Here is an 18,986-nt window from a genome sequence, read left to right as displayed (position 1 = left end):
CACCCTACATTCTCCCCAGTGTGGAATGACCTACACATTTTGAAAGGGTTCTATTTGCGTAGGCCATGACCTTGAGGATGACACTTGACTTCTTCAGTCCAGGAACTGATCACACCACATATATTTATCAAACATCTGCTATGATCTATCAAATCTGTCTATCTATCCATCTATCAAACATCTAGCATGATGCTAAGTACAAAGTGGGAAAACAAATCTAAGACATGATCCCTGCCCTTAAGGCCTTCACATTTTGGTTGGGAAGACAAGACCAACATGCCAGATGTAATTGGAGAACAATATGTTATTTTCTACTTTCTTAGAACTACAAAAAAAGACATTTGACTTTCTAAATATGCATTATCTAAATATATTTTAAATTCCAAGGCCAGGCAGATGCCTTGCCTTATCAGAATATGCTAAGTGGCCGAGCCTCAGGAGTCCACAGTGACCCAAGGACAGAAGAGACGTCAGCAGGAATGAAGGGCCCCATGCCTTTGACAATGACTACTAATGGGAGAGAAGTAACCTTTGTTGGCCTGGGCTGCACGGAAAGAGCCTCTACCACAGGCTCCGAGGGTATGGTATACAAGATATGATATGATACAAGTCTACCTCTTTTCACACAGACACATGCTCTTTTCTACAGAAAGAAAAAACACAAAAGCCTTAAAGTCAGAAGACTGTGTTTTAAGTTTTGGCTCTGCCATTTAGTAACTATCTGACCTTGGCCGGATCTCTCAACCTCTGAGCCTCAGTGTCCTTGTCTCAAAGAGAGGATTCTAAAACAAGATAATCTCTAAGACTCTATACATTCTAAAATTCAAATGCAACCCACATATAATGATGAATATGAATGTCATGATGTCTGAAGCATCAGGGTCTCTATTTGGCCACAAATCTGCAAGACTTCTTCAGTCCTTCCCATCCCCACTTCAAGGCAGTAAGTGATTCAGGATCTGTTACCAATTTAGAAGAGGGTCAACTACCAGATCAAGTTCAGTTCTAGGCAGAAGATATCTTGGGACAAGATTAAATCACTGCATCTGGTCCAGAGCCACAGACAGAGAGACCATGACACTGATGTGCCCCTGGTCCAGTAAAGAGACTAATGGGAAGGAATGTGGGTCAAGGGCAAGATAGATGTAACAGGAACCCCAGGTTCTGTAATGGAAATCATCCAAATTTCAAGACATCCAAATGCTGTCCAGCAGACCTGCTGAAATGGGATGATAAGGCTGTGTTGATTCCTGCTGGCAAGATACCTACTTTCTGGCACCAAGCATTACAAAACCCAGGTAATCTCAGCAGGCACAGCTGAAGGACCAAAGACTGGAAACAATATGGGCTACTTCAATTAGTCCATACACAGGGATGTTCTTGTTTTTGCTCAAACCAGCTTATCTGGGCATGTGTGACCAATATATCTTCTTTCGAACCTTCTGACAACTACCAATCCTGCCTGCATACATCTGGCCCAACTTCCTCTACATTTGGGGGGGAAGGAGAGAGGGAGGGGAACCAAGCCTGTGATTTCATCAGCATAGAAAACTCCCAGTGAGAAAACTTCCTCCCCTCCAAAGCAGACAAGTATCTTCTTCACAACTAACAGAATTGCCTGTGGCACTGAAGAATGAAATTATTTGTTCATGGTTGCACAGATGGCATGTATCAGAGGCAGAATATAAATCCAGGTTATCTTTACAAGACAAGCTTTCATTCTACTATGCCACAGACTCTCCAGGGATACATTAGCTCCCAAAGATCATGGAGGACCCTTCCACCCTCACCCTTATGTCCTTTCAGAAACCAGAGCTTGAAGTCTGAATAGTATAGATTCTCCAAAGCCAGTCTGACAGGGAGATGGTTTGAAACATATCCTCAGACAACACTCATTCATTCAATTTATCACCCTTATTTCACTGGGATATGACAGCTACAGGATATCTGGTCAAAATGGGAATGTTGAGTTACTTAGAGGGAACTCAATTTTATTTATACACATACATAAGTCTGTGTATATGTATATATAATTTTCCAAGAAGGTAAATGCAGAGAGAGGAATATTTTCCATTTCTTACCATCTGGAGAAAGCAACTCTGATTCTAAATAAAATTAGGATCACTAAAGTTTGCCTTTACTTATCCTTGCCTTTTTCCTCCTCTCCAGGTCCTCAGTTACCTCATAGTCTCCCTTTGCCCCTCATCAAAATTTACTCTTGGGAAAGGATCTGGAATTTATTCGTACTAAGTGATAGCTCAAAGTCACACATTTTTAGATGGAAGGGAGGGAATTTGCAGTTGAACACTGATATAATGCATGTAACTGATGGATTACGTGACAGTCCCATAGTGAAGCTTCAGGAATAAGTCATCAGTTCATGTGAAAAACAATGGGGGCTTTTCATAAACTTCAAGCTTAATGTGTCAATAGTATGACTGTTCTTAGGAAACATTAAGGGAATTATAATCCCTATATTTCGGAAGGGACAGTTCCACTTTAATCCTCCCGGACAGACAATATCAACAGCACTCTGGTTCTGGGCACCACATTTTAGGAAGGACTGGTATGTATCCAGAGGAAGATGACCAGGATAGTAAGTAAGGGGACTCAAAATCACAACATAAAAGGAATAGTTGAAAGAACTAGGGATGTTTAACCTGAACAAGAGGAGATTTAAGGGAAACATGAGAACTGTCTTCAAATATCTAAAGGACTCTCACGAAGAAAAGAGGATTAGACTCTCCCCTGGCCTGTGCAATTGTTCTTTCTGTTTCCAATCTCTCCTTAATGCATATCTGCTAAATTGATACAAATAAAAATGCCTTTCTTCTGCTCAAGAAGCTTCAGTTACTCCATATTGCTTCTAAGCTAAAATATTCTTTTTTACCCTTCATAATCACAGCACTACAGATTTAAATCTGAAAGGGACATTAGATTTCTCAGTCAAAATCCTCGCTTTACAAATGAGTAAACTGAGGTCTCAAGAAATTATGTAAGGGGCAAAGAAGGAAGAGAACAAGTATTTATTAAATGCTTATTATGTGCCAAGCATAATATTTTTTTATGCTAAGCACTTTACAAATATTTCTTTCAATCTTCATAACAACCCTTAGAATAAATATTATTATTATCAATATTTTACAGTTGAGGAAACTGAGGCACACAGAGATTAAGTGACTTGCCCAAGATCACACAGCTAGTAAACGTCAGAGGCCAAATTTGAACTCAGATCTTCCTGACTCCAGGACCAGCATTACATAGTGTCAGAAGCCACATTTGAACTTAGACTCTTTAACTTCAGATCCAGCTTTCTTTCCACTGTACAAGTGGGAGAACTTCTGGTTCTAAACCTCTCCGGACTGACTTCACATTATTCCTTCTCCTACTTTATATATACCAGCCCAACTGTCAAATGTACCATTTCCCCACATAAGACAATCCACCTAGACTCCTAGACCTTGCACAGGCTATTCCACATGCTAGGAAAGGATTCCCTCTTCACCTCTGCCTTCTTAGAAATGTCCCTGGCATCTTTCAATGCTCATGTGCCACTATTTATCAAAGCCTTCCATGTCCATTCCAGTTACTAGTACTTTTACCCCAATCAAAATGACTCTGTATTTACTTTGTCTCTGTTTTGTACTGATTTATCTAGGTTCCTCTTCTTTCCTCACAGTAGAATGTAAGCTTCCTGAGGGCAGGAACCATCCTTTGTTGTCTACTTGTATCCCCAGGACTTTGCATATGATGGGGGTTTAATAAATTTAATCAATGCATTGAATGGTCAATTCATTCGTGGGCAAAGGTGAAGTGACAGAAAAGTACATTTTGTTTCAGGATAAGGAAGAACTTCCCAACATTGAGAGCTGTCCAATGACAGGATGACTGCTTCCTGATGAGATAGGAAGCCCTTTTCTGGCTCTCACCCCCAACAATGAGGGAATGAATACTTGTTGGAGCATGGCAGAGATGACTCATGCAACAGATAGAAGTCAGAGCAGATAATTTCCAAAGTCCATTCCAACTCCATGATTCTTAGACGGTGGGATCTTTGGGCCAATGGGACCTTCTAGGCAAAAACACAGTGTATCTCCTCTCCCTACAGGTGTGGGCAGCCCTGGTACCAAGTCAAAATTAAGTCACTGTCAACAAAACTAATGATGGAATTCAAGGGAAATGCTAGAGTTTTCATTTCAATATCACCCACAATCCAGAGCTGCTTCTCCTGGAAAGAGTTAAGGTTTTTGCAAATCGGCTTTCTTACAATGTAAATTAAATCTTTCCCCCATCTCAGAGGGCACAGGGGCAAACACACCAGTGCAATCCAACAAACAGCAGCCACATTCTGTGGCCCAGCCTCCTCATAAACTTCAATCTTTGGGAAAAAACCTTGATTTATTATATAGCTTTTGGACAGTTACTACAGAAAATCTGCCAAACAGCGGAATAATCAACTCTTTCACCCAAGCTGAATTTTTTTTCTTTTAATGAAAGAATAAAGTACGCAATCGGTCTGGGCAAAATAAATAAAAATTCCACACTTTTAACCAACAGAACCTTCTGCGTCATTGAGAAAAATATTTGAAGACATCCACAATATTTTATCATCACAGTGACGTTTCAACCTTCAAAATCTGGGTGTTCAGAAAATTCATTTGGGTAATTAGCTTATCAACAGCTAATGTAATCTCTTTTTAGACTCTTGCAGGCAGGATTCCTAGAAATATCCTCCCCCTTCTCCAACATGCCACCAGCCCATCCCTATGGTGAAGCAAAAATGTAGGAGGGGCAATGGCAAGACAGGCAACAAGCATTTATTAAGCTCTTACTGTGTGCCAGGCACTGTACAAAGTGCTTTCTGCACCCTAGAACACCTCAGTTTGCAGGTGTGAGTGTGTGTCGGGGAGGGGGGGGCAATATTGAGATGCTGACTAGCTTATTTATTCTAGAAGGCTCACAGAAAGGGTAATGTGTAACTTGCAAAGAGTCTCTATAAAAACACTCATTGTTACAGATCATAGCCTTGGAAAGGGGACAAATGGAATGCATTGCATTCCTTTTTGAAATGCTTATCCTTTCAAATACCAAGCCATTCTCCATGCTTTAAACACAGGTAGAATGAGTCTTGCTGTCCAAACCATTTGTTGGCAAATAATAAACACTGAAGGAAATGTGGTTTGGCAGAAAGAACATGTGAACTAAGTATCAGGAAACCTGGATTCTACCCCCGCCCCCTTTCTCAAACTCTGCCATTTAATAGCCTTGTGATGGCAGTAGAGAGAGACTAGATTTGGAGTCAAGATTAAGGACCTGAGATCAAACTCTGGCCTTGCCACTAAGGTGACCTTGGGCAAGTCACTTAATGCCTTTGGGACTCATTTCGTCACTTGTAAAGGACAGGGTTGGACTAGACAACCTCTAAACTCCCTTCCAACTCTAACATCCTGTGATCCTAGAAATGTTTGTGCAAAGATTTGACTTTCCTGGGTCTCAGGTGGCTCATCTGAGGTAGAAGACTATAGAGAACAAAATCAAATTATATGTAAGGTCCCCTCTAATGCCACAATTAAATACATCTTTAAAATGCTTATATTAATAATAAGCATTAGTAACAATGACTTTTATTTTTCTCTTGAGTACTTCATAGAGGTGTAATGTAATGCCAAAAGAAAGGCAACTTCCCAAGGTTCAGAATACCAGCATAGGTGCTCTCCATTTTATTCAGTAACAAACCCAGAACAGAGAAGATCAAAACATGACATCATTCCAAATACAGCATTTACTAAGTGTGATTAAATAATCTCCAAGTACTACCCCACCCCAGGACCTTCCAATCATTCAATCAATTACAAAGTCTGGGTTCTAAATACTACTCCACCCCTAGGTTATACCTTCATTTGGTCAGCCACAAAACCCCTCTTCTCAAATGGAGATTAGTTTCCAAACATAGGTAAAGTACCTTCATTTGTCAATCACAGAGCACAATAAGGTCAAAAGTTCCCCACCCCTGGATCACAATTGAATCTACCCCAGAGTTACATCAAGTTTAAACACAGCACTTAATACCCAAATGGAGGTCTTTTCTTCATCTTGACACGAGGCAAGTTCTCAGCAATCTTAGTTCCTGGGGAGACAAGGCTTAGCAAGGCCATAAGATACATTGCCAGTCCCTTCATGAATCCATTCTCTGTCTGTAGAACAGTCCTAGAACCCCTGAACACATTAGCAAAGCCCTCTCCCAGGATTTCTGTAAACATACAACAAGAAAATCCTTCTTCAGGGCTTCTGAACCAACAGAAAGGCTCCCAGACCCCTGCAACAACAGCACTGTCCTTCACCAGTGGACAGTATTCACTCTGTCTGCAGGACAGTCTCCAGACCCCTGCAACAACAGCACTGTCCTTCACCAGTGGACAGTATTCACTCTCTGTCTGCAGGACAGTCTCAGGGCTTCTTAGTGAACAGCCAGGTTCCAGGACTTCTTCAACAAAAGGACTGTCCTTCACCAGTGGACAAATCTGGCAAAATAACATCAAAACAGACAGACAAAGTACCAGCAAAACAGCCATGTCTCCTCAGTCCTTGGCAGCTCAGGGGGCAGGTCTCAAAAGTCCAGGGCAATTTAAAGCGGCCACCAGCAATTCTCTTAGTCTCTCTCTCTCCACGAGGTGCTGCTTCCAAAAAGATCTTCCGCCTCTCTCTTGTCTCTCCAAATCTACGTCACCAGCTCCTCCCAGTTCAGGACTTTCTTTTCACATCAAAAAGTCCATCCCACAGGGGGGATTAACAAGCTCTGGGTTTTAACACAATTTGAAAACCAAGCCAATACAGGGGAATCTTTAATTGCCATTACTATCACAAGAGGACATCCCTAAATTCATTCATGTCATGATGTCAAATGGAATAGGGATAGGGATAGACTGGACCTGTAACTTTACTGGCATGGGAACTTCTAGGAGAGGAAATTCCTCTACCAATCAGCAGGTCAGCACCTTCTCTCTAACTTACAATCTTAGAAAGTGGCCTAGAAAATTGAGAGCTTAAATGCCCAGGGTCACATATCCAATATATGTCAGAAACAAAACTTGAACTGGGGTCTTCCTAGCTTTGAAGACAACTCTGTATCTACTAAAATAAGAAGTGTCTTTATCTTATAGCTGAAAAGGCTCAATTATGGACTTGGGAGGAAGGGGAGACACACGCGCGCATGCACACATACACACACACACACACACACACACACACACACACACACACACAGACTTCCAGGTATGGTGTACTTGAAAAAGGCAAATGTGGAGTCAGAAAATTCTGGCCCTGTTATTTACTATCTTCATGATCTTAGGCAAATTTCTAAACTTCTCTAGGCCTATTTTCTTGTCTGTAAAACAAAGGGCTTTTGCTAGATGATATTTACGGTCCTTTTCCAGTTCTAAATCCCATGATGCTACATTCCACATGTACATACCATCAAAGCCAGAACTTCAAAAACTACTGATTATAAGGAGAGAGAGTACTGAGAGTGCCCTGGAATTGAGATCTGAGTCTGTGACCAGCTCTTCCCCTTACTACAAAGTCACTTTATCTCTCTCAGCCTCAGTTTCCTCACCTGTAAAATAGGGATAATGATCCTTGGTTCAAGTGATCCAATGTCTATGAAAGCTTCATGTAAAACTGTAAAGTACATGAAAACATAACAAATTACTTTATCATGCTAAGAGCAGTTCTTAACTATCCTGATTATTTGAGAATTCCCTATGCCTCTCCTCCCTTTTAACACAGCGTAGCACTTATTCCATTATTGTGAATAATCCAGAAGAGTCAAAAAAAAAAAAAAGATGTAACTCTTCAAAAATATAGAATATATTTGTATTTGAGAAGAACTAGAAGCAGCTTCAATGACCAATGTGCTGTGTATGACTGGGCAAACAATGGCGTATCAGGGTAATGCCATAACAAAAAGTCATTAAAATAATTAAAATTATGATATATATGAGGAACATAAATAAATATGGGAAAACTAATATGAAGTGAAGAAAGCAGAATTAGAATGACTATACTTTGACTATGACTATATGAAAAGAAAAAAGTTTATACAGACACAAAGATGAACAGAGAATGGAAGGAAATACAGAAGGCATCACTAATAACTGTTATGGATATCCACAAATGAAGAAATTAAGTGCAAATAGTAAAAACCATTTTTCTGCTTTTGTTTTTTGTTGTAATACAAAGATGAAATGAAATAGTCCCTGCTCTCAAGGAGCTTACATTATGAGTCAAGAGGAGATGAGGAACAGCATGTACCCATTTAAGTCGATCTTCAACATTCAGGACTTTAACTCTCTTGACTTCAAGCATTCATGTGATTTTATTAAGTAACCTCATTTTCACTTTCGCATTCACAACCCAATACATTCCCACCTATGTACAGTAGAGAAAAAAAATGAGAGGCGCGATGCACACAAGTTTGTGGAGCAGCTGGTATCCTCCCAGGCGCTTCTCTGGGCTTGTTTACCCTAATGCTATAAAGAGTTCCCCCTGCATTCATCATATATTTTCATAATTTGCCTTTAAAAGTCAATTTTGTGCTGCAATTATGCCCCCAAAGAACAGCACAAGTCATTCGGGCTCTCAGTCCCAAGCATACAGTCAGTGATGTGGCTTAGTGAGAAAATAAAGGTGTTAGATAAATTTCGTGCTAGAATGTCTAAAGCTGCTGTCAGGCAGCTTGGTGTTAATGATTCATTATATCCACAAAAAGGAGGAAAGTATCCATAAAAGTATTCGTGAATTCACTCCAGAAAGTGCTAAAGTGACCTTGAAAGTGCGGGATAAGGGAACAACACCCTCACACTGCCATCTGACACAGGAGAAGGTAAGATTCAGGTTTAAAAAAAATGTTTTAGTTCTAAGAATTTTATTTGCTGTACAATATTTATGGTATTGTATATTTCATTTGTTATGAAAAGTGAATACTGTCTGAAATCAATGTGTTTTTTTGTTGTTGAGATGTTAGCACAAAAGGTCACAGAATTCTAAGGAATTTCTAGTAAGAAAAAATGCTTTGCGCGTTTCCAATTTTGTGTACTGCATTTTATACATTATTTCATGGTTATTGTGCTGGGGGAAAGTGCATATTATCCAAATTTATAAAGAACTGCATGCAGAAAAGTGTATTTTCAGCAATCTCTAGTGAAAGACAACTGTTTTTGGTGGTCACAGGAACCTAATGCCCTATTTCCCATAGGCTTAATGAATCAACATTCACATTTCTGACTTGCATCATTTTCTAGGATTGATACTCCTGTGAAAACTGAGGGTTGACTACATGTACAAAATGAATACAACGTATTCATCATGTTGAGGCATAAGTAACTGACTCAAGAATAAGCTGAGGAGGGCAGAATCAGGAAAGGTCTCACGTAGGAGGTGGGATTTGATTTGAATCTTCAAAGATTCAAGGGATAAGAAACGGAGATAAGGAGAGAATGCATTCTAGGCATAAATACACAGAGACAGGAGATGGATTGTTCTCTGTGGGGAAATGGATGGACCATAAAGTGCATGACGGGGAATGATATATAATAAACTGGGAAAGGTAGATGGGGAAAATAATATTTGCATACTCTATGCCATGGGATTATTGCAAAAAAAAAAAAAGTGCTTTAGAGGGTCACTAAAAAATGTGACCTGTTCTCACTGGGAGCTCTCTCCATGCTTCCCTACACCACTGTTTGGTGACAAAAGAGACCCTTCTGTCCTCTAAAGACATTGAATACAGTCTTCTCTCAGGGCTCTACTCTTCCACCAGCCCAGGTACCTTGCACACAATATGAATCAAGGCACTACCTTTGGAGAGGGACCTTCTGGACCAAAATCAAATAAAAGAGTGCATCATCTTGGCACACAACCTGCCAAATAGCTTCCCCACTAAATAGCACTTTGTTAAGCAATATCCAAGCTAGACTCTTTCTATTTCACTCACACACACACACACACACACACACACACACACACACACTGTCTCTCTCTCTCTCCTCAGTTTGTCTGTCTGCCTGTCTCACACACACACACATGCACATGCACACACAATTGCCTACTAGTGTTTGGGCTTTGTGTCTATTCCAAAGTGATTTTTTATTAAGAAATTCTTTCACTGGGACCAGACGATGGATAGTCAAACACAGAGTCTACTGTAAACATGGAGAGAACTGAAAGGTATGAACTGACTCATAATTGTGTCAACACAAGATGCAGCCCCTCAGTTTATTTCAGCCTTCCTGTTTTCCTCGGGCTTCTCTTCAGGCTGTACTTCTTAAGACACAGACTCTTTTCAATGCCCCCTGAGAAGAACAGAAAAATTCGAGTTCTTGCCCTGAGTCATGTACATTTCTCACACATCCACACAGACTAATGGAAGGCTTGCTTTATGGATCCCGAGGGGAGCCCTAAACTCCTGCACACATACTTGCCCACAGCCAGAACCTCAGGGATCTCCAGTGAGAAGCCCTGGGGCCCACAAATACCTGGGTTCTAGAGGGGAAAGAGGAGCGGGAGAAGAGAGGGGGTTGTAAGGAAGGTAGAAACTCAGAGCAAATGTTTCTCACATAATCACTGTTAAACCATTTCTTCCCATAAGTTTGCCCCAAGGAGGGGTTCCTTCAACATGTTAGTAGTCTTTCTTCCTTTCTCCTAAAATTAGAGAGTTATCAGTGAAGCACTCAGGCTATCCATCTGTGATACATCACTGTCACTTCTCACCTTGTGACATCTTTCTCCAGATCTTTAAAGGTCCTCACTTGTTATATATTGAAGGGGAATGGGGAGGAAGAAGAGGAGGATGAGGAGGTGGCTGCCTGACCAATGGTCTTTCTGCTACACTCTCAGGCTAACTGCCTACAGATTCTATGTCTCAACTTTGAACACCAGTAATATGGTAACTGAACTATGTGGTTGTTTGGATTCCAGACAAATAGGAATTTATTCTGCTTCCATATTGAGGTCACATCAATTAAAACACCATCCACAACAAGAATGAATGCAATAAACAAATGTTAAAAATTTGTTTCAACATGCACTTAAATGGTATATACTAAAACCGGGTTTAAAAAAAATGAATGCAATATTTTAAGCTCTTTCCCACAAACCCTAGACTGTTACCCTTCTTACGCTGCCACTCCTCCACTACTCAAGGAAGAACCCAGGTATCTTGCCCGAAATGATGGAATCTAAGGCAGGGCAACTACTGTTTTCTCAGTAGTGATAACTAGAAGTCCCTCCTACTATAATGGTAAGGTCTGGGTTTACTAAAACCTCACCAGATTCAGCCACAGAAACTTCCATCTCCCAGAGCCAGGGTGAGTGATTATCAGCCCCTGGAACCTTCTCATTCTCCCTCCCATAGAAGCTTCTGGCTCTCTCTTCTTCTCCTGCACAGGAGAGAGCTTACCTATCATCTTCCGGAGATCTTCACACTGGCTAATGTGAGGGAACTTCAAGATTTCCTTCCACTTTTTGCTTTTGCCTTTACGCTTTCCTCCACCCCCTGCAAAGGAAAACAAAAAAAGAAAGGGAGCTATTACTCACAGCCTCCAGGAAGGCAAAAACAACCACTCTGCTATAGCCACAGATATGGAAACTGACTCAGGGAGAAGCCTTATCATTTGACCTTCCTCCATATCCTGAAAACATTGGATGCATCATTGGAGGGCAAGATAAAGAGAAATTTTTTCATAATCATACATAAATGTCAGACAATCAGCAAATGCTTATCTACCTTCTAATCTTCCCAAATTCTAGTTATCAGGGAAACAAGACTATACTTGAGAGGCGGCATGGTATAATGGATGAAGAATTGGTCTTAGAGTAAGGAAGACCTAGGCTTAAGTCCTGCTTCTGACTCATTCTTATTGTGTGACCCAGGACAAGTCATTCTCTCAGTGCCCCAGACATCTCTAAGGCTCAAAGTTGAAAAATAGTTGTCAATATACATTCATAGAAGGCGTTTCCTTACAGGGAGTTCCCTAAACAGATGAAATCAATAAGACTGAATCAAAAAGATGGTTGTTGCCATGAATCCCCAAGCATTTGGAATTTCTGTTAACCTATTATTAGTATTGTGCACTGGAAATATCAACTGGACAAAGAATACCTATTGTCCTTACTAGACTATGCTATATAGAGATGGATGAGTAGTATGATGAGGCCTATTAGTCCACATATTAGTCCACTTCTTGGACATGCTTCATGACTATCATTGATTACAGAGACAATGAATTGACCTCAGAACAGGAAGAAGAGTGTGGCCCAGGCTACAGGTGGGAAACAATGCAGCACTGGCAACCATCCCAAGCTATTCCTTGACATTGAAGAATATCTTCTTACTAATATTCTCCCAAGGCTGCTTGTTATATGGCTACAAATAAAGGAAAATTTTCTCTCCTAAAAATCAAAATAGCAGGTAACCCAAAGGACAATGAAATGAAGTATGGTGGGTATAAATAGCAGTGTGCTGGTAAAAGTTTAACAACTGGCTCTCTGGGGGGGAAATACATATGACACACTTGATTTTAACATACATTATTATTATTTTTCCATCTTTATTAAGTCTAGATAATCCACAAATAATCAATCAATCCCTGATTTGTAGCATTTCATTTCCATTGCCAAAAAATAGACAAATTTTCAGTTCATACTAAGAATTTAACAATGGGCCCTCTCAAGCCAGTTTGTGCTTGCTCTAGCACACTATATAAGCCACATATTACCAACGATGATTTGTGAGCAAGAAAGTGTGTGAAAGATATTATCCAGGAGTGGCAGAGTGAGAAAAACGATTTGGGTTGGTCATGTATCAAGAGTGAGGGAAGACCAATGGGCAGCCTGACTGCTGCAGTAGAATTTACAGAATGTTAAAAGACCTAGAGAGATGCCCTAAGTGTATTCAGTAGACTGCAGAAAAGCAGTGTGGTATGGTGATGGCCCTTGCCACGGTTTCAGGAGAACTTAGGTCCAAATTCTGCTTCAAACACTTAGTAGCTGCATGACCCTAGAGAAATCATTTAACTTTTGTTTCTCAATTTCTTCATTGGTAAAATGGGGAAAGGCGGCATTAGACTTGATGGTCTCTTCAGTCCCTTTCACCTCTAAATGAATCACCAGATTATTTATAGGACAGTGTGGACAAGAATCACAGAAGATGAGAAGGCATGAATAGGTTGTAATTGGTACCAGTAGAAAAAATACCAGAAAGAAAGAGAAATTTATGATCCTATGATTTCATGATCCACATCACTGAGATGATAGATTTGTTGAATATAAATGAAGTCATTTATTCTTGAAGTCCTACATGAATTTATCTAAATGCTTCCTGAGCATCATTGATGAGATTTACAGATTTGAAATTGAGAAGACATGGTAGTCCTTCCTTTTATTTGTTCCAAAGCTTCCATGTCAAACTTCAAGGGTCTTTGCTAGATCTAATACTCATCAGACTGATGGAAAATTTCATGTTTACCTCACTCATGCCTTACTTCTTTGATCATTCATTCATTCATTCATTTATCTATAGGACTAATATATTTTCTTCATAAGATAATAGAATAACAGATTTAGGACCTAAAAGAAACTTAGTCGCCATCTTGTCTAGTTCCCTCATCTTACAGATGAGATATCTCGGACATAGAGGGGTTAAATAATTTGTTCGGGGTCACCCACAATAAGTATTTATTGAGCATCATTCTATAACATACCAAAAGTGTGCTAGGCACCAAGAAAACAAAGACAAAATCAAAGCACTGTTTGGCCTCAAGTGCTTTCCAGTCTACAGACCCTTATAATTTATCTAGCAATTTCCAGTTCCAAAGTATCCTCCTCTCCACAGTCCCATGAGCTAAGTGATACAAGTAGTAGCATCTGTAAAATGGAGATAATAATAGCTCCTTTCTCTCAGGATTATTGTGATGATAAAATCAGTCAACAAACATTTATTAAGCACTTATTAGGTGCCAGTCATTGTGCTAAGTGCTGGGGATACAAAAAGAGGCAAAAGACAGTTCCTACCCTCAAGAAACTTACAATCTAATGGATTGTGAGATAATAAATAAAACAATAAGAAACAAAATATAAATATAATAAATAAAATGAGACAATATTTATAAAACTCTCTGCAAACTATAAAACACTGTAATGATGGTAACTACTTTTTTTTAGCTAAATCTGTAATTTCATGGATCTAGGGAATTCTTGGTGAGGGAACTCTTACCAGTGCAGATCACCTGTCACTTATGGTTTTAAAGAATCATTTGGAGCACTGAGAGATTATGTAACTTTTTCAGGATCACATAACTAGTCTATGTCAGGAGTAGGACATGTAGGACTTTCAGGTTGGCCCTTATTACCACCTCCATTTCTTACCTCTGTAGAGGTAAGAAAAAGATGCTAATCCTGATTGTAAATGCTCAGGCAAATGATCCTCCCTGTCTAGTAGCCATAAGTTATGGATCCTTTCTTCCCAATTTCTTTTTATCTATCCCTTCCTTTCTTTTTCTGCTACCATCACCCTAATTTGGAGCCTTATTACTTCATGCCTAGAACATTTCAGTAACCTCTTGACTGGTATCCCTGCCTCCAGTCTTTTTCCCCTTACAACCTTCCTGCCTATAGTGCCAAATTACTGCCTCTAATGCCTACCACTAACCACCTCACTCCCTTACTCAAAGGACTTCAGTGTTTCCCTCATTCAAGGTCTTCCGTAATCTAATTCTTGTGGTTCTTTGTATCCTTCGTTTTCGGTTTTTTGAAGAAAACCCATGACATCATGGTGATATCTTGACATGTACATAAATTAGATTTAAGTGAGGAAGAATTGCACAAAGTCATCTATCTTGCTCTTTCTTCCAGTCATTCAGAGGCAGGATGAAAGTCAAGACAACTGGAGATGCCCTGGGATATAGGGTTGATGTCTCCCAGATGGTGAATTTGACATGTGACCAAACTCTCTCAAGCGCTCCATTAGCACCTGCTTCAGCCACCTTCATGGCTGTTCTCACCTGCTCCTTGGGTAAGTCTTCAGATGCTTAAGGGCAGACATCACCCCAACTCACCAATGGGTCTCAGGCCTGTTGGTTACCCTGAACCTGATTTAGCCCATCGGCTGCGATGGTTTACTGAGGTGTGGCCACTGTGCATGTTAAGGCTTCTTGGAGCCAGGTGAGAATTGGGTGAAAGGTAGACACCAAAGGTGGATAAGCAGCCCTTACACCAGAGGCAACAGTCCTCCTGGAGCACCCCACACACCCCAATTTACTTCTGATTCATATTTCCCACTACTCCCCCTTTCATGAAGTCTTTGCTTGAGTCTAACTTGTCCACTTACTCAAAAATATTTTGTATTCTCTACCTCCATGCACTTGTTCATACCATTCCCCTCACCTAAAATGCCTTCTACTCAACACCTATCCAAATCTTAGCCATCCTAAAGGCCTACTTCAATTGCCACCTCCTCCTTGAAGCTTTTCTTGATCACCCTCAACTGGAAATATCTCGCTAATCTGAATTCCTACAGTACTTATCTATCATTTTATTCGGCAATTATGCTAAATTGAACAGAGCATTTGCTTAATAAATGTTTCCTGAATGGAACAGAATCTCATCCACAGTAATCAATATAGTAGGCACCTGACTGCTATGGCAGAAATGACTAAAATAATGTAAATGAAAACAGTGCTAAGAGACAGGAGAATTCAGATAATCTGTAGTGTCTAATTTTGATTCTTATTGTTTGTTGCTGTTCAGTGATTTTCAATCATATCTGACTCTTCATGACCCCGTTTGGGGTTTTCTTGGCAATGGTACTGGAGTTGTTTGCCATTTCCTTCTCCAGCTCATTTTACAGATGAGGAAATTAAGGCAAACAGGGTTGAGTGACTTGTCCAAGATCATATAGATAGTAAGTGTCTGAGACCAGATTTGAACTCAGGAAGATGAGTTTTCCTTACCTTCAGGCCAGGCACTATGTCACTGTGCACTATGGCACCACCTAGCTGCTCTCTCACAGCCCCTTACCCCTCTATCCCCCATATAAAATCAGAAGCCAAATCCCTCAATTCTACTCCACATCTTTTGCATTCACTCCTTTTTCTCCACTTACACAACCACCACCCTAATTCAAGCCATAATCATTTCTAGCATGGTCTACTACCTTTTAATCGGTCTCCCTGCTTCCAGGTTCTCCCCTCTCTTAGCCTTCCAACAATCATCCAAGTGCTAAGTCTTCATGTCTGAAGATGTCACTTCCCCTACTCAAGAAGCTTCGGTGGCTTTCTATTACAGCTAGGATAAAAATACAAACTCCTCTGTTTGGCTCCAGTCTAGGTCCCAGGCAAAAAAAAATAAAAAAAGATGGGACCCACCAGCAAGGGTAAAAAATATTTATTTTAAAAGAAAATATGAAAATATAAACTTAAGTATATAAAAACAAATCAAAAGGATACAACACATTATTGTAATTCATATAAAATATAATTTTGCAAGTTGCAACTTTTTTTACAATATATTTAATATTTAAATATTTTAAATGACCTACTTACAAATGCAACTGCTGTTTTCAGTAGAATGTTAAATTTTAGAAAGTTTAAAGAATAAATTGTATTTTTTGTAGAATATATATGCAGGCCACTTAACCTTTTGTAATTAAAGAATAACAAAAAATTTACTTTATCATAATAAAATAAAAATGTACCCCCAATTACAACCTTATTCATAGAAAGCTACATTAAAAAAACAACAATCAGTTCAGGAAAGTTGCATCTGCATATAGTAAGAGGAGCTTTCTCTGCTCTACTGTCAAAGTACAGAACTTTATGTTTATATGGGGTCAGTTCTTGGAAGTGCTCAGTCCTTGGTACAAATTAACAAACCACTCATTCAGAATTGTGTGCAATGAATGTGAAATATATATGTACATGGTTAAGAATTATATTAAAATATAATTATAATGTGTTCTTAAAATATGATTAGTAGTTCTGACTGATTAAAACATATCATATTAATTTTGTATTTCATTATTTTCTTTGAAATTCACTAATGTTATAATGGATGAAAAAGATAAAATATTTATGTGATATAGTTGGGCCCTGAGTTCCCTTCTAGAATACTGAGCCTCAGGAATTTGTACTGGCTTACTTCACCTCCCCTGACATAATTGAAGCTCTTTGAAGGCTGGAGCTGTTTCATTTTTTTGTCTTAGCATTCTCAGAATGAAGCATGGCACCTAGCATATAGTATGCATTTAATAAATGCTTTTTGATTGCCTAACACCCTAGGAAAACTACTTGGCTATTAGGTCTTTATCACCTTCCCCATTCCCAATCAACCTTCACTTCCTTTTCCCTCTCCCCTACATACATGCACAATTCAACACACATTAATTATACTTCTACAGACCCCTTTCTTCTAGAACTTTAAGTGTGCAAGTAAAAAATTGGGATTGAAGGGCAGTGTTGTAAATTACTCTTCCTCAAAGACCAGAGAGAGGTAAGAGTAACTCCATTCTCTAGCTCCTAGTTGGCCTCAACCCCATCTTCAGCATGTCGTAAAATATCAGAGTAGGAAGGGATTTTTAGAGACTATCTATTCCAAACATCTCATTTTGAGATGAGAAAATTGGGGCCCAGAGAGTAGAAATGACTTTCCCATAGTCACACAGCTAGAGTGGCAGAGCCAAATAAAACCCAGGCTTCCTGACTCTGTACCCTATGCTCTTTCCTCTAAGCTAGATCCAAATGTGAACTTCTCTGGGAAGGAAGAGGGTGGGCATAATTAAGCAATTTCATCCTGCTGGAGATTTGCACACCCCCACTCATATGACAATTCATTATAAGCTTCCCAGGGCCTTTTCTGGGTAAAACAAACTCAGTTCCTTTATGATTCAAGTTGGCTCAAGGGTGGCTTCATATTTTAATAACAAACAAAAAAAACAACATGTCTCAAAGAGGTCACAGCTTCCAGACAAATGTTTGGCTTTTAAGCATTTTGTTTGGTTGTTAAATTGCATATTTGATGACTGAAGTGTTGTTACTGTTTATTATTTCAATCTGGAATAATTGTTTCCCAGTATCCTGACCAGGAACACTTTGTAAACTCACTTATAGTAAAACTTTGGACATTGTCTCTCTTACTCCTTGAGAGTAATTAAGTATTTTGAGAGGTTGGAGTAGACCACAGAGGTACTATTGAGTACCTCCTAAAACCTCTATGTAGGCCTAATGAGAAGGAACAAAATGAGGCCAGAATGGCCAGTGTCAACACATTATGATTCTAAGACAATGACTTACATGAATTAATAAAGCTAATAAATCAAACACTAAGTCCTTATTGAGCACATACCATATACGTAACACTATAAGACATTAAGTGGAATGTAACGAACTATGACATGACTCCCTTGTCCTCAGGACACTAGGCAACACCATGATGCACTTGGAGTCAGAAAGACTTGAGTTCAAATCCCACCTTAGACACCTTGGTAGCTGTGTGACCCTGGAACAAAATGAGGCCAGAATGGCCAGTGTCAACACATTATGATTATAAGACAATGACTTACATGAATTAATAAAGCTAATATATCAAACACTAAGTCCTTATTGAGCACATACCATATAGGTAACACTATAAGACATTAAGTGGAATGTAACGAACTATGACATGACTCCCTTGTCCTCAGGACACTAGGCAACACCATGATGCACTTGGAGTCAGAAAGACTTGAGTTCAAATCCCACCTTAGACACCTTGGTAGCTGTGTGACCCTGGACAAGTCACTTAACCTCTCTCAGGCTCAATTTCTTCATGTATAAAATGAGGATAATAGCACCTATTTCCTAGGGCAGCTGTTAGGATTAAATGAGATAATTTTTGTAAATCGCTTAACAAACTTTGAAATGTTATATAAATGCTAACAATGACTAACTCCTAATGTA

The 18,986-nt window shown here is 39.5% G+C and overlaps 1 protein-coding gene across 2 annotated transcripts in view; it reads right to left on the bottom strand.

Moving 5' to 3' along the window:
• Positions 1–18,986, bottom strand: part of GRK5 (G protein-coupled receptor kinase 5) — a 314,774-nt gene that overhangs the window by 174,008 nt on the left and 121,780 nt on the right. The window contains exon 2 of one of the 2 annotated variants that reach the window (XM_069099074.1): positions 11,456–11,551. The exons of the other annotated variant lie outside the window; for it this stretch is intronic. Coding sequence (XP_068955175.1) covers positions 11,456–11,551 — 96 coding nt within the window. The remainder of the gene's footprint in view (positions 1–11,455; positions 11,552–18,986) is intronic. 2 annotated transcript variants of the gene reach the window in all.

The sequence above is a fragment of the Petaurus breviceps genome, unplaced genomic scaffold (assembly GCF_028583685.1).
Source record: "Petaurus breviceps papuanus isolate PSGF00001 unplaced genomic scaffold, PetGlider_PUasm1.0 37, whole genome shotgun sequence".
NCBI lineage: Eukaryota > Metazoa > Chordata > Mammalia > Diprotodontia > Petauridae > Petaurus > Petaurus breviceps.
This window is presented reverse-complemented; position numbering and strand designations above follow the sequence as displayed.